Below are 14,692 nucleotides of genomic sequence, written 5' to 3'. Positions count from 1 at the left end.
GATTATAATATTAAATTAAAATAATAATATTATTTTTTTATGATCGTATGTTGAAATAAAAAATAATGAACTATATTTACCAACAATTTTGTTTATGATTTTTATTATTATTATTATTATTATTATTATTTTTTTTTGAGTGACACATTAGATTACAGATTCAACTATTGAAGTGTATCAAAAGGTAGTTATATAAGAAAAAATTGTTTGGCGCACGTTAATTAAACCTATACCCATTATTTCAATTAAAAGTATTAATGCATATTTTACTAATCTTTAGAGGACCATAGTTACTAAACTAGCGAGCCAAAATTGATGATTCGACTATCAAAATGTTCAGAAAAAAGGCTTTATAAGAATCCATTAAAAAATATAGTGGTTGCCCTTTGAAAAAATAAAGTTTATTTTGCTATTGGTACACCTGCGTGTTTAAAAATTTTGAAATTGTTACAAAAAAATTGCCTGTCAAAAATAAAGAAACACGTCTTTTTTTGTTTTAACGAAATTCCATGTCATCGTTCCATAATCGTTAAAAAACCCCGCGTACAATGACATAAGATACACCCTAGCTGTATATATATTTTACCTACCTTCCACAAAAAATTAAATACTATACAAAAATACTTACTTGTCTCACTTAAGTTGTAACTGTAAAAAAAATTCTAAATTAATTTATATTTAATTTAAATAATATATATTATACTAACATTTAAATCGTATAAATTGTATAAGTGGTATAACTATATAAATAATAAAACATTAAGACATAACATATATTAATAACAAATAATGAATAATGAATAATACAAATAATGTTATTATAAGTATTACGCATTGAGTATATTATATTGCTCAATATATATATATATATACTCAATGGTATTACAAACGTTTAAAATGCTTCAATATTTTAAATAATTTTAGTTACACAAGTACCTTGCACAAATCATGAAAATAGGCAGATATTGTATTTTTGCATTTAATATTTATATAATTTTATATATTTTATATTATATTCTTGAGTATTCATTTTTTTTCAATAATATCAATGGAATTTATAAAATGATGTATGTTCAATATTGGAATAATGTATGTGTGGTCTGAAATTTAAATTACTTTAGATATTACCTATATAGTATATATACTAATATTTATATTACTATAATATTATCATATTATCTCCAGACTCAATTCATATTATTACATTACATGTTTTTTTTTTTAATCTAATGAAATATAAATTAGATGTATTCAATAAATTCATAATTATATTTACTATACATTTTGCGAAACGTACAAAAAAAATGTTTAGTGTAAAACAAATTTGAAAAAAGTCTAGAATAAAATAATGTGGTGTACATGAAGTATTTAATATAAGTCATTAAATGATGTTAATGTAATTAAGCAGAATTAAAAATATTTGTTTTATAATGAGATCCTGTTCCTTGTATGCGAATCAAGCTTAATATTTTGTCAGATCTATGAATGATAATGATTAACGATGATATTATAAACTCTATAACACAATATGCTTCTATACCTATCATAAATTATAAAAATTTTTTTTAATCTCGAAATGTTATATTAAAATTATTAATTTACTACTCAGTGTCAATCAATATAGTCTAAGTCACTGCATTATCGTCAGTTTTTAATTTTTATAATCAAAAATGTACAAATGTAATTAATTTAAAAATTCACAAAAACAATGCCCACTTTTTTTAAAAATAACAACAAACAATAAAATTATCTCAGTTTTTCAATTTTAAAACTCTTCTTCTTCTCCTTGGGTTTGTCGGCCATTAATACCATTCCGTCACACATCCAATTGTTCAACCTTCTCTATCAGCCACTCGTTCTTTCCATTCCAGTCCTGCATTCAATGCCTCCACGTCTTTCCTCCTAACATCTTCCCAGTGAAGTCTTCGGTTTCTGATTATACTTAATATATTCTCCTTCCGGAATAGCCTTTCCAGTTCATCATTTTTCCTTGCTCTTCACTCTCTGGCTTCTCCAATCTTCAGCGGGTCCAAAAATCTTCCTAAAGATATTCTTTCAAAAACCAGCATTTTTCTTTCCTCAGTCTTTCTTGATTTTAAAATTATATATACATTAAACAATCAACATATTTTGAAATATATAAATATTTGATATAATTTTTAGATAATTAAAGTGATGTTCATGTAATTCAAACATTTTGTATTTCCCCTTTTTTGTTTGTGAATCCTCTTTCAATTTTCTACACCATTCAACACGTTTAGAAAAATATTCTTCAGATTATTATATTAAAAACATAGGTTTCCAGTTGGAAAAAATAAGTTAATAATAAAAATATGGGTAAATAAAACGAGGGAAACATAAAACGTTATAATTGCATATGGCTATATCTCAAATCGTCCAAAAATAAAATATCTTATCACGTTAAAACTTTCGGAGGTGTGTTTGTTCTTAAAAAAATCACTCTATATGTTAATTTTGAGAATAGAAAATTATGTAGTTTTTTAAGTTTAAGAAAGCGGTGTCAAACTCGAAAAATCATTATATTATAATATATATTATATATATAGTTGTAGTAATTCGGAACAGTATGATATATAGGAACAACTATAGAGAGCGTAGATGAAAAACACCGTAATATCGGTGTAGTGTTTGGCGATATGATCGATATGATTAAAATAACAACAGTGGAAAAAAAAAACAAAAAATTTGCTCGCGTATAAACTACGGTGGACGAGGGGGGTATACGGTCAGTTTTTTCCCCTTTCGCCGGCAACACATCCCGTGGCACATTGATTGCCAATTTTTGGTTAGCTAGGACGGCTATGGGACAGGAAAAAATAAAGTTCATTTTTTACTCTCCAGCGAAAAGTCGAGCCATATTTCACACCTGGCTATTTTTCACGGGCCCACAAAAGATGCGCGCACCGTCTAGTGTTTCGCGGCAATATCGCATTTCGACAGTTTTAATAATATAATGTTCCGTCTTTTCTCATATTATATTCTTATACAGAGTGTCATGTATTATATACATATATATGAATAACGTAATATATAATATTATATGGGTAAATATAGCAATATGTGTTGCAAAATATATTATATAAGTATGAAAATCCATCAACAATCCATAATATCTAGCTCTCTGAGAGAGAGAGAGAGAGAGAGCCTCTCTCCTGTACACGTATACCTATTATTGGAATAATATATATGGTGAACGCATCATAAAATATAGAAGTAGATATCGCGTTTAAATTCATCGAAATTCGCCGTACGCCTCGACTACTATAGGGAAGTGCTATAGTCTAGATTAACTTTAGCAACGTAGCTGGTAACGTTCTGAAATGTTAAGAATTATGAATAAAAAATGTTTGAATGTTATTATAGGTAATATAACAATATTATTATAAAAATTGTATTTATTATAATTTAAAATGTAATCTATACAATGAAAATCAATGGTAATATTAAAGTGATGAAACGTTAACTATTGAACGAAAATAATTATGACTAATTATTAATAAATATCAAAAACAATTAAGCAATGAAGTTATATGTGACACGATGTGCACTTCTAGGTCTATTTTCATTATTTTAAAATATTTTTGTGTGGAATAGACCCTGACTACTACATACCATTGGGTTTTGTACTGACGGGCGTATCTTTGCATGTTCAATCTACACACATACAGACACAAGTTCATAAGTCATAACTATACAAATTACCAATTAGATGCCGCATTTGTATATATTATATAGCTATACAATATGTTAATGTTAAACGACATTTTACTCTACGAGTGCATCATTTTTATCTTGCAAACCTTTCACTTGTTTTACCTATGCCAAGACGAGAGAAACGAGTTACCTGTTTAATGTTCTATTTAGTCCGATTAAAAATGTGTGAATTTTGTATAAGACATTCATATAATATAACAGTAATATATTTTATTTCAAATAATTATTAAAGGGGGTAGTTCCCCCCACCCCCTAAAATTCAATCAAATCTCTGCCTATGGTCGTATACGACTTGTTATGAAACAGACTCCATGAGTCGTTTTCGAATAACACAATAGTACAATATACCTATATACATGGTTTGGGCACCGTACCACTCCCACCTGTCGCGAATGCACACTAACGCGTCGGCTGTTTTCATTATACAACGAATGGGTGACGCACACCAGCGCGTATAAAACGGTTATTTTCGCACGTGTCCAAACTCCAAAGTAATTGTCGCAGAAAACAGGCTGCCCTGTCTATCGCCGGTTGATTTATCGTCGGCGGCGGAAGAGTTGCGATTCTCTCTCTGTCTCTCGCCTGCTCTAAATATATACATACGTTTCGTCCCCGTGATTGTTGTGCACACGTATATACACACAATATAATATTATTATATGTGTGTGATGTGTATATACAATATATAACTTAAAAACGGGCTCACCACTCACACACGCGCGTACTTTAGACAACCCATTTGCGCCGCCGTGAGAGAAAAATCTGATTAAATCTTCATCCCCCGTCACCGCACATCAAGGGTTCGCTTTTCGTGATAGTTAAAACCATTTAATGTATCACTTAATATTATACGTATTGGTACAGTATTACTTAAACCTACTGTATTTTATATTTATATATACACAAAAACAGAATCATTGTACTCTCTCGGTGTGCGGCTCCCCCTCCCGCCGTAAAATGTATTTATTAATATGAATTCATTAAATAATTTAAGCCCCTGGAAGGAAAAGTGTACCTACAATGACTACTGTAATTACCTTATGCGATACATAATATGGGATAAATAAAAACATAAGATACAAATTAGTTGATTAATACTACACTACATTAAGGGAACATTGATAAAATGTTGATATATTATCTATAAAGAAATCAAAATTATTCGAATCTTTACAAGAATTTATGTTTTACTTGTGGTAAATTAAAATATAAGATTTGCAAACAATTCACACTGTCAAATTAAACCATTCAAAAGTTTATAGATGAAAAATACATTAATACAATGCGTCTAGATTTCAACGAATTCATAATATTGCACTGATGCTCAACTACAGAAATCGGATGACCACACAAGTCAATTGTATGCACTACAATGCAAAGGAATACTTCGTTACGGTTTTAAATTTTGTCTAATTGTCCTATAGTTGTTTAAAGTTTCAAACATTGATCTGAATTGGAGGCCATATATCGTATCAATGTATAAAACAAAGTTGTTAAGCAATACAAGTTATTAAATCCTTCGCAATTCCTTTTAATCGACCCTAGAATTCTCTACGCTTTTGCACAAATAGCATTTACATCCCCTTTGAAAATTAGATTCAATGTTAACAAATTTTAAAGCAAAATATCCAAGTCCCTATAAATTATAATATATTGTCTTGTACCGTTTCCAATTTTTCGTTATTAATAACGTGATCTACCTACTATTTATTACCATAAACTCAGATAAAAACAAATATGTTTGCATTTTTCTAAATTTACATGATACAAACCAATAAACCATAATATTATGAATACCCCATTCAAAAAATCGATCGAGGTCGTATTGTAAAATTAATCACTCCACATTACGCGGCTGACCATAAACGGATTCATTATTGCGTCATTATATAATATATATTTGGAATTTTGTTGGTTTATCCACCACTCAGAAAGTCTTTCACTAATTCGCTTTGGTAGAACTGTGTGACACAATATCGCGGCTATAACTATACGTAGGTAGGTATATTATATGCTATGGCTTTGAGGGTAGTTTTTAGAGGTTATACCGCGGACATCGGACCCTTGTAGTACTCGTCTGACACGCACAACGTCTCGAGTCGAGTCTCTAATATTATTATTATTTTTCAAATTACAACAAAACGCGTTTTGTTCAACATGGCTTTACCGTTTTGTTCTCAATTTTCTTTAAAACTACAGGTAAACTCTAAAAAACGACCACTTACAATAATATCTATGTTAAATTTCGTATCTATGGTATCCTTATACAACGTATACTTTATAAAGTCCTGCAGGATTAACTCGTTGAAAAATTAAAAGTACTGTATAAAACTGACTTACATAAAACAGTTAATGATTTTGCCTTTTAGTTTGATCATAAGTCAATTCGTTATAATATTAAAGTTAACAAAAATACATTGTATCTTCAAAATATTAAGGTTGGCCACACTCAACGCGAGACCAAGACAGCACATATAAGTGGGACTTCCACTTAAGCAACGTATATATTTCGCAGGTATTCAATTATAGTTAATATATGAATATCGACAAATGACAACTATTCTACACGATAAATATTTGATCCCGTTAAAAAATGTTAATACAATTATAAACAAAACTATATGCATAAGATTGGTACCTAACTTACAAAAAAAAATTTAATTAAAAAGACGAATCAGATAGATGCACATATTTCTGTAAGTGTTATTACTGTGATTTTTTTTCAAAAACAGTAATATTACTAAGTAAGTTTAATGTACGAACTCTAATGAGTAATAACCATTTTTGGCATTTGCCTAGGATAAGCTGTTTTACATAACCATAATATTGTACGTTGGTATTTAAAATTTATATGGATTATAAATATCTCCCAGTCTATTCTTGCCCAATGATATCTGAATATTATAATTTACTATTATTATTTGAGATATCGTACACTTTTTAGCTACCTATACCTACCTACAAAACTTACTGATAAAGCAATAAATTTACGTTTTATCGATATTCGGTTGCCTATGGCGAATGGTGATTCCAATTGATCATGTGTTGGCAACCATTATTTTACGTATACGCCATATGTATATATATATATACAACACAATATATATAGAACACATGCGAGAAAGACATAATAATTCCTAACTCCAAAATATATGCAAACCAAATATTGTATATGCCAGCCACACACATAGCACCTACGGGCCACGTTCGATAAGTTAAACGAAACACGTGTTTTGATGGAAAATTGCTTGCGTACCTCTAATAAATGCCACGCCATCGTAAAGGCGTTCATATTATTATTATTATTATTATTATTATTATTGTTACGATGTCGATGTGTATTTTAACAAAAATGCAGACGAGCCACTTTAACACCGTGCACAGAATATGCATATCATAATTTAGATTGATATAACACAGTATATAATATATATACATTGTACATTTAAATTCAATTTACGTGATCGTTTTCACAACTGCAAATATTGGGTCCAAAAACACAAATTAAATTAAACGAATATACTAAACAATCCATGTATTATTATAGGTATCGTTGTAGTATTCATAATATTTATAATTTATTCCTGAAAATGAAAAACTACCCATTTTTTAAACGTACAAACAATGTTTATTACACTAATTGCGAGTTGTTGAACTTCGACGTTATGTGAACCATTACGATTATTTTAAATTAAAAAAAATAAGTATCAAACACCACATTATACCTTTGAAAAAACTTTTCAACGAATTTAAAAGAATTTACAACAATTCAAACGCAGTCATTTACAGTTGTCAAAGTCATAACTTCCAATGGTAAAAAATAAAACTAGAGGAATAAAAAGAAATTCACATACAAGAAATCACGTAAAATAATTTTTTTCATCAGCTGTTTTTATTATGAACTTTTCAACAACAAAAAGAGTCAACTTCAAAAATTGTGTAAATATACAACACCAAAAGAACTCACAATATCAAATAAAATACGTTGTCATAGGGCAGTTTCGTTGAATGATATTTTGAGTGTTTAAATAATAAAATAAATTCATAATATAATTTAGATTAGGTCATAAGAATATTCTGAAAGTTGTGCTGTGTGTTCAATTGAAATATTTAATATAATAAAATGTCATCCACGTAAACAAATTATATAACTAGGGCTCGGAATTTGTTTGAGTTCCATATTACTCTATATTATGTTCTAGATGTATAGCAGACAAAGCAGGAAATCCTAATAGAAAACAATAGTCGTTTAAAAATTGAAAATTGAAAATTCATATTTAGCGTATTGCGTCAATTTTAGGGGAAAAGTGCATATTTCTTGATGTTCATATGCATATCATGACGAATATTTAATATTTTCTATAAAAAATTAATCTTTTTTTTCTTAAACTGTATTTTAATAATAATATTTAATATGAAAGTCAAAGTTATTTAATGTAGGTATTAATTGTTATCATCGTAGTCGACTGTTAATTTAACGACAACGGTGCGACGCGAACATCACGAATATCTCTATCACGCAAATATTCCGATAAACTATCTTTTGAAATATATTTTTTTCAGTTCAAAAAATGTCTCAAAATATCATACAGTTTTCCGCCATGTTTTTGATATTATAAATTTATTTTTCATTTTTTTACATTTCAACTAGTGCAAATTAATAACAACATAAAATGGTATTTTTTTTTTTTGGAATAATTTTGAATTTTTATGAATATTTATCAAATTGTTTTGCATATTATACATTCCTTCATACATATATTAAAATTTGTTCGTGCATATTTACATGCATATTTTTCATTTTTTAGCTTCTGTAACTTCCGAGTTCTAACTTATAACTTACTAGATAAACAATATATATTAACCAGGAAGTTTTTATCACATTGATGATTATAAATGTGATCGCTGTTTGAGTCAAGATTCCGAAAAATCCACGTGTTTTTTTTAATATCGATACTTCAAAGAGGTTTTTATTGTCTTAAAATTAATTTACTTTGAAAAAAATAAATAGAATTTATAAACTAAATGTCTAAATATTACAAACAAATTTGAAAAAAAGTGAATTTTACAGAACGGACGCGTAGCGTTTTCTTCTAAGCTGATTGAATCTGATTCTCATGAATCATAAATTAAACGTAACTCTGGTTTAGTTTTTATTTGTATCATAATATTTTTAATAATATATGTAACACGGCGCATTGTATAGGCAATAGTGGTACATTTCTGTGAAGAACAACACCATCGTTATGGTAAATAATATTATCTAATATCTATATATAATTATAATATACTTATATGCCAATTTATACTACTCACTCACTCATTCATCGCTACATCTCAAATACTAAAAAACGTATAAACTTGAAATTTGGAACAGTGGTTTCTTTAATGAAATATATGTGCAATAAGAAAGGATTTTCCAATAATTGTTGTTTCTATATACCCAAATAGTTGCCATTGGTTACTCGTGTAGATCAGGTACAAGAAATCAAATTGTCACGTTTATAGCCTTGAATAAAGCAACTATATCTTAAAACCAAATGTATGTGTGTACATGGTTGTAGACACGGGAACCCATCTATTTTTAGATTCTGAGCAGTGCGATAATTGCATTAATTTTACAATGATGTCTGTTTTTTTTTTGTCCGTCATCACCTTTTGGAGCAGTAAAAATGCTTTTCTACTTAAGCATATTTTCTGGTAGGAAAGTGAATCTAGTTGGTATTTTGGGGAAAATTTGATCAAAAGTGAAAAATGTTTAGCAAAAGTTAAAAATTCTCAGTAGTTTTCAAAAGTGTCAAGAAAAAAAAATCAAGGAAAACCGGGAACTCTAAAACAAATGATCGTAGATTCATGAAATTTTCACTGAATGTTTATATTAGCATTCTCTATATATGATACAATTTTCAAAATATTTTTTTTACTTTTTCTATGAATGTCAATAAAATTTTATTTGTTGGGTAAAAAAGCTTGAAAATTGAATACAAGGCTCTGAATATAATAACATTTGAAAAATATTAAAAATACATGGGCAACATTTTTTTTTATAAGCATTTAAAGTTTGATTTTTGACAACATTTATCTAATTTAAATTATTTTGCAGCTAAAAATATTTGAAATGTTATAGCTAACTATTGAAAATTTAAAACAAGGTTCCGCGTAAATAGATAGGTTACTTTGTATAATGTAAATTACTTTATTCACAATAATATCATAAAATATACTTAATAATATAATAAGCTGTCAGACCGTCTTCGCTCAGGATTGTTTTTCTTATAAAATTATATTGTATCAATGAATTCAAACTTAACACCATCCATTACAGTGACCCACTTGTAACCTACTGTACAGCAGAGCAACACCCACTTGCCCACCTTTTTATATTACATAATATTAGTGCGGGAGACACTATACCTTGTTATTTATCTTAAAAATTATGAATATATATCCCTCCATTCCCCCCTCCAAAAGAAATTTCCTGTCTAAGGCACTGTGTATGTGTAGCTTATATATTCAAAAATTATTCAATTTAATTTGACGAAAATCTCAGAGATTGTTTTTAAAGATGTCAGAAAAGTTTAGAGAGTAAGTAGTTTAAACTATCTTATAAAATATACCGAAAGATTATCCAATTCATGAATTTCGGTTGCCCATTAAGGTCGAGTTTTTTTTCAAAGCTTGGTATTCTAACACCGATTTGTCCGTGAAGTGAAGTACACCAAAACCGAGACACACCTATATAGCATATATACTATATAGGATTTGCCACAAAAAAAAACTGGACACAGGCGAAGACATAATAAATATATCTTTTAATTTAGATAATTATACGATTTTCACATATGTATATATATGTAGTACAAAAACCATAAAAGATGTTTTTATATATGCACAATAGCTTGTAGGTGTAGAGAAATGATCTGCGATTTGGTATGAGTTTATATAAAGTTATATAATGATCAAGAGGTTGGCGCATTATTTGTTATTTGTGTTACAAATATGTTTGTCTCAACTCTCAACAACATTTAATAAAATATACTATGTCTGCCTATACGAACACGAGTACAATTTAGTATGGCAGTATTTGGTGATAAATATACAAAAATTCCACAAGTGTTTACGAAATGTATTACAGAACTCTAACTATGTATATCTTATATCATCAACATCTTAATCGGATACTTAAAAACTATGAAGATTACTGACGCATCTAAAAATAAAGTAGCGAATACGATACGATTATAAAATATTAATGTAGAACTATAATATATTATCTAGTACCTAAACGTATCTAATATCGTAAATTGATCACACAAAAAAAAATTTTTAAAAAGTATTGAGCAACGTATTAGGCAGAATGTTGGTAATTGTGAGAGTGGCCCATCTTTGTTATACATAAAGTATTAGGGTTGGCGAATTATTGGTCAGAGTATTTGAAAAATAAAGAAAATTATAGTATAACAAGTGTAAAAGGTGAATATGTTTACGTCGGAGGTGAAATGGGTGCGTGGAAGACTTACGACACACCATTTCGTAACGTCATGCTCGAATGTGCGATTTAATTCTACCGATAGGGAGTGTGTAGCCGGTTGCAAGATATGTAGTACCTAATCAATTTTCCAAAAGTCATTTGGTATGTACATTTAGTAAGATTAACGCTGGTTCCGCAATCTCATTATAGCCACATCGATGGCTGCCATCACGAGGATCAAAGGTCGTTATAATCGTATAAATGTTATTCTATACCTAAACTGAAAATACCGTGGGAATATATATTATAAAAAAGTACCTAGGCTAAATCGTCGATGATGGTGGTGGTGATGGTGGTCGGGGTTTTAAAACACTTCACGCCCGTATATAGGGTAATATATTATACACATGAGTGAATAACATAATTTATAATACGCTAATATAGTTAATGGTATATTGGTATATAATAAAACTTATCACAATTTTAAACTTATCTGTTGCAGGTTGGTCCTGACGATGACGATGAAGACTGGATGCGCAATATGAGTGTTGGCACGCAGCGGTAATGGTTCTATCGACGTCGACGACGACGACGGCGATGATGATGATGATGATGATGACGACGACGATGACGACGATGACCATCTCGTCATCGCCGGGATGTCCAGCGGGGTGCGCGTGCAAGTGGAAAAACGGCAAGCAAACGGTCGAATGCGTGGACAAGAAGGTGACGAGCGTGACGTTGGCTCTAGGCATCGACCCGGCCACGCAAGTGCTGGACATATCGGACAACGATCTGTCTGCGGCCGGGCTACCACACGACACGTTCGCCGCGGCCGGTCTGTCCAACCTGCAGCGCATCCACGCTTCCCGTTGCAACGTGTACTACGTGCATGACCGAGCGTTCAGGGGCCTGACTAACCTGGTGGACCTAGACCTGTCCGGTAACTGTCTGCGGCAGGTTCCGACCGGCGCATTCGCCGAATGTCCGTCCCTGATGAAGCTCAGCCTGAGCGGCAACCCGATCGGCGACTTGCCGGCCAGGGCGTTCCGGCACCTCGGCCAGCTGACCGCGCTCGACCTGAGCGGCTGTGGGCTGACCGCCGTCGCAGCCGGCGCATTCGATGACCTCAGCGGCCTCGACTGGCTCAGGCTGGACGACAACCTGTTAACACACGTTCCCGGGCCGAATACGCTGCCCGCCCGGTTACACGGTGTCGACCTGCACCGCAACGACTGGCAGTGCGACTGCCGCATGGTTGACATGCACCGGTGGCTGACCGCCTCGCGGGTGCCGGTCACCGAAGAGCCCGTGTGCTCGGGTCCGGCCGCTTACGCCGATGTTCCAGTGCGCCGAGTATCGGTGGCCGAACTGGCGTGCGCGCCGGCCGCGTACCCAGCCACGCAACCTGTGCAGGACGTGATCGAAGGCGTCAACGTTTCATTCCGGTGCCTGGTGGCCGCCATCCCAGCGGCCACGGTCGAGTGGCTGTACGGTGGCGTACCCGTGTACCGGCACAACGCGTCTGAGCTCATCACCGTGGATGGAAACACGACCGCTGAACTGTACGTGTACAACGCGAGCGTGACTGATGCCGGTTCGTACGCCTGCGTGGCCGAGAATCGGGCGGGCAGGGCTCGCGTCAACTTTACAGTCACCGTTCGGCCCGGACGACCGTTCCTGGCCGCGGGCACCGTCGACGACCGATCCGCACCGTCTCAGTCGTCGTCGGCCACGGCCGGTAGCGGTGGGGGGACCAGCGGGGACGGCCGACCACTCCTGTACGTCGGCTGTTTAGCGGCCGGCTCGGTGGCACTGTCGGCTGCGGCCGCCGTACTGGTGGCAATCAGGTGCAGGCGGGTGAAACGCTCCAGCACCGGCGTCCGAGCCGGCGACTCTTCGTCCACCTGCAAGCGAAGACCCACCGCACCCGCGGCCGACGGTTATCGGACCGTCAGTACGACAGCCGATAAGGAGCTCTCGGTACCCTCGGCCCACCGTCCGGCATCGGCGCGGACGACTGCCACCTTAGTGACGGTAACAGCGACGGGGCTGGATGGGGCCGAGGACACCACCGTCGCGACGGCCGAGAGCAATCCAGACGTGGTGAGCGACGTGAAACGCACCGGATGGGAAATCGATTTCGAGCAGATCGTTTGGGCCGAATGTCCGCCAGCCACCGGTTACGTTTCCATACAGATACCGGTGCAGTGCGGCATCGAGTGTCTGGGTGCGTATTACGCGACCACCGCCGAGGCCGTGGCCGGGAGCCGCTGTGGCGGTGCCGGGGCCACGCTCCGGAGACAGCGCCGACGGGCGGCCGTGTTGACCGCTTACGATGACACCGTACAGGTGGTGCGCACCACCGCGCAGGGGGGGTATCCGACGACGACCACGGGGCCCGGGACAATTGGCATCCCTGCCGCCGCCGAACCGCCACCGACTATCGTTGTGGAGGACCCGGACGACGACGTTGGCGGTGGCGATGTTGGCGGCGTCGCACCCATTATTAGCCCTCCGTTGCCGTTCCGGTCGGGCGACGAAGACGGCGCCGACAAAGACGACTCCATCGCGCTGTAATAATAGCTAACGGCACACCAAAAAGCTATATTGTTTTTATTCATATATTATATCATTGTATTATTATTTGTTCGCGAAAAGCCATAATAATTATTATTGTGTTCTCAGTGGCTCGACCGGATACGAGTTTGTTTCGCGACACGGTGTTTTTTACTTAAGCAATATCAATAATTATATAATAAATTAAGCATTGTATTATAATTTATAACGTAGCGTTGCGGGTATGATAATTATTAATACCATTATTATTATTATTATTACTATTGTTAAAATTAATACAGGACTCTACGAAAGCAAGAATAATAATTTTAAAAATTGTCTGATAGCTATAAAGAAATCCGTAATATATTCTCTTAAAACCACTTCAGTAGATCGCTAGAGAAACAATGCTACACCTTCGATTAAGGAGAAGATTATATTTATAATATGCTAGCAAAACAGCAGATCCTATGGCCAAAACGATGGAGCCAAACCGGTGATGATGAAGAAGAATAGAAGGATATTAATATTATTATTACCTTTATAAAATGTCATAAAAATTATGTAAAATTTGATGGAGTTTAATAATTATATAACTATATTATATAATAATATAATATATAATATTATTATAGTAAACGGGAAACGTATTATGCATAATATAGTGAAATAAACAACGTGTGTTTTTTTTTAAGTCTGCATTTATTTATTCATAAATCATAATTATATTATATTGTTTAATTAGAACCTTTACAAGCAGTCCACCGAGATATTGAAGAAGTACCCCTGTGATGTCGTGTCGGACCACAATTATAAATTAATCAGGTTATAATGATGGAATAGTTTGGGACTGCAGGCGTGACAGAGCCGTTCCGTTCGAAAGCAATCGAATTATAAAATAATATAATTTATAGATAGATTATAGGT

General features: G+C 33.9%; 1 protein-coding gene across 3 annotated transcripts in view; it reads left to right on the top strand.

The window, feature by feature from the left end:
• LOC100569388 (leucine-rich repeat-containing protein 24-like) overlaps window positions 1–14,347 on the top strand; it is a 188,174-nt gene extending 173,827 nt beyond the window's left edge. For all 3 annotated transcript variants that reach the window (XM_016803202.2, XM_016803203.2, XM_008183301.3), the window contains one exon: window positions 11,709–14,347. In XM_016803202.2, coding sequence (XP_016658691.1) covers window positions 11,771–13,786 — 2,016 coding nt within the window. In that variant the 5' untranslated portion in view covers window positions 11,709–11,770 and the 3' untranslated portion in view covers window positions 13,787–14,347. The remainder of the gene's footprint in view (window positions 1–11,708) is intronic.
• Window positions 14,348–14,692: the final 345 nt, after the last annotated feature.

The sequence above is a fragment of the Acyrthosiphon pisum genome, chromosome A1 (assembly GCF_005508785.2).
Source record: "Acyrthosiphon pisum isolate AL4f chromosome A1, pea_aphid_22Mar2018_4r6ur, whole genome shotgun sequence".
NCBI lineage: Eukaryota > Metazoa > Arthropoda > Insecta > Hemiptera > Aphididae > Acyrthosiphon > Acyrthosiphon pisum.
Note: the sequence above shows the minus strand (reverse complement) of the source record. Positions and strands in the feature narration are given on the sequence as shown.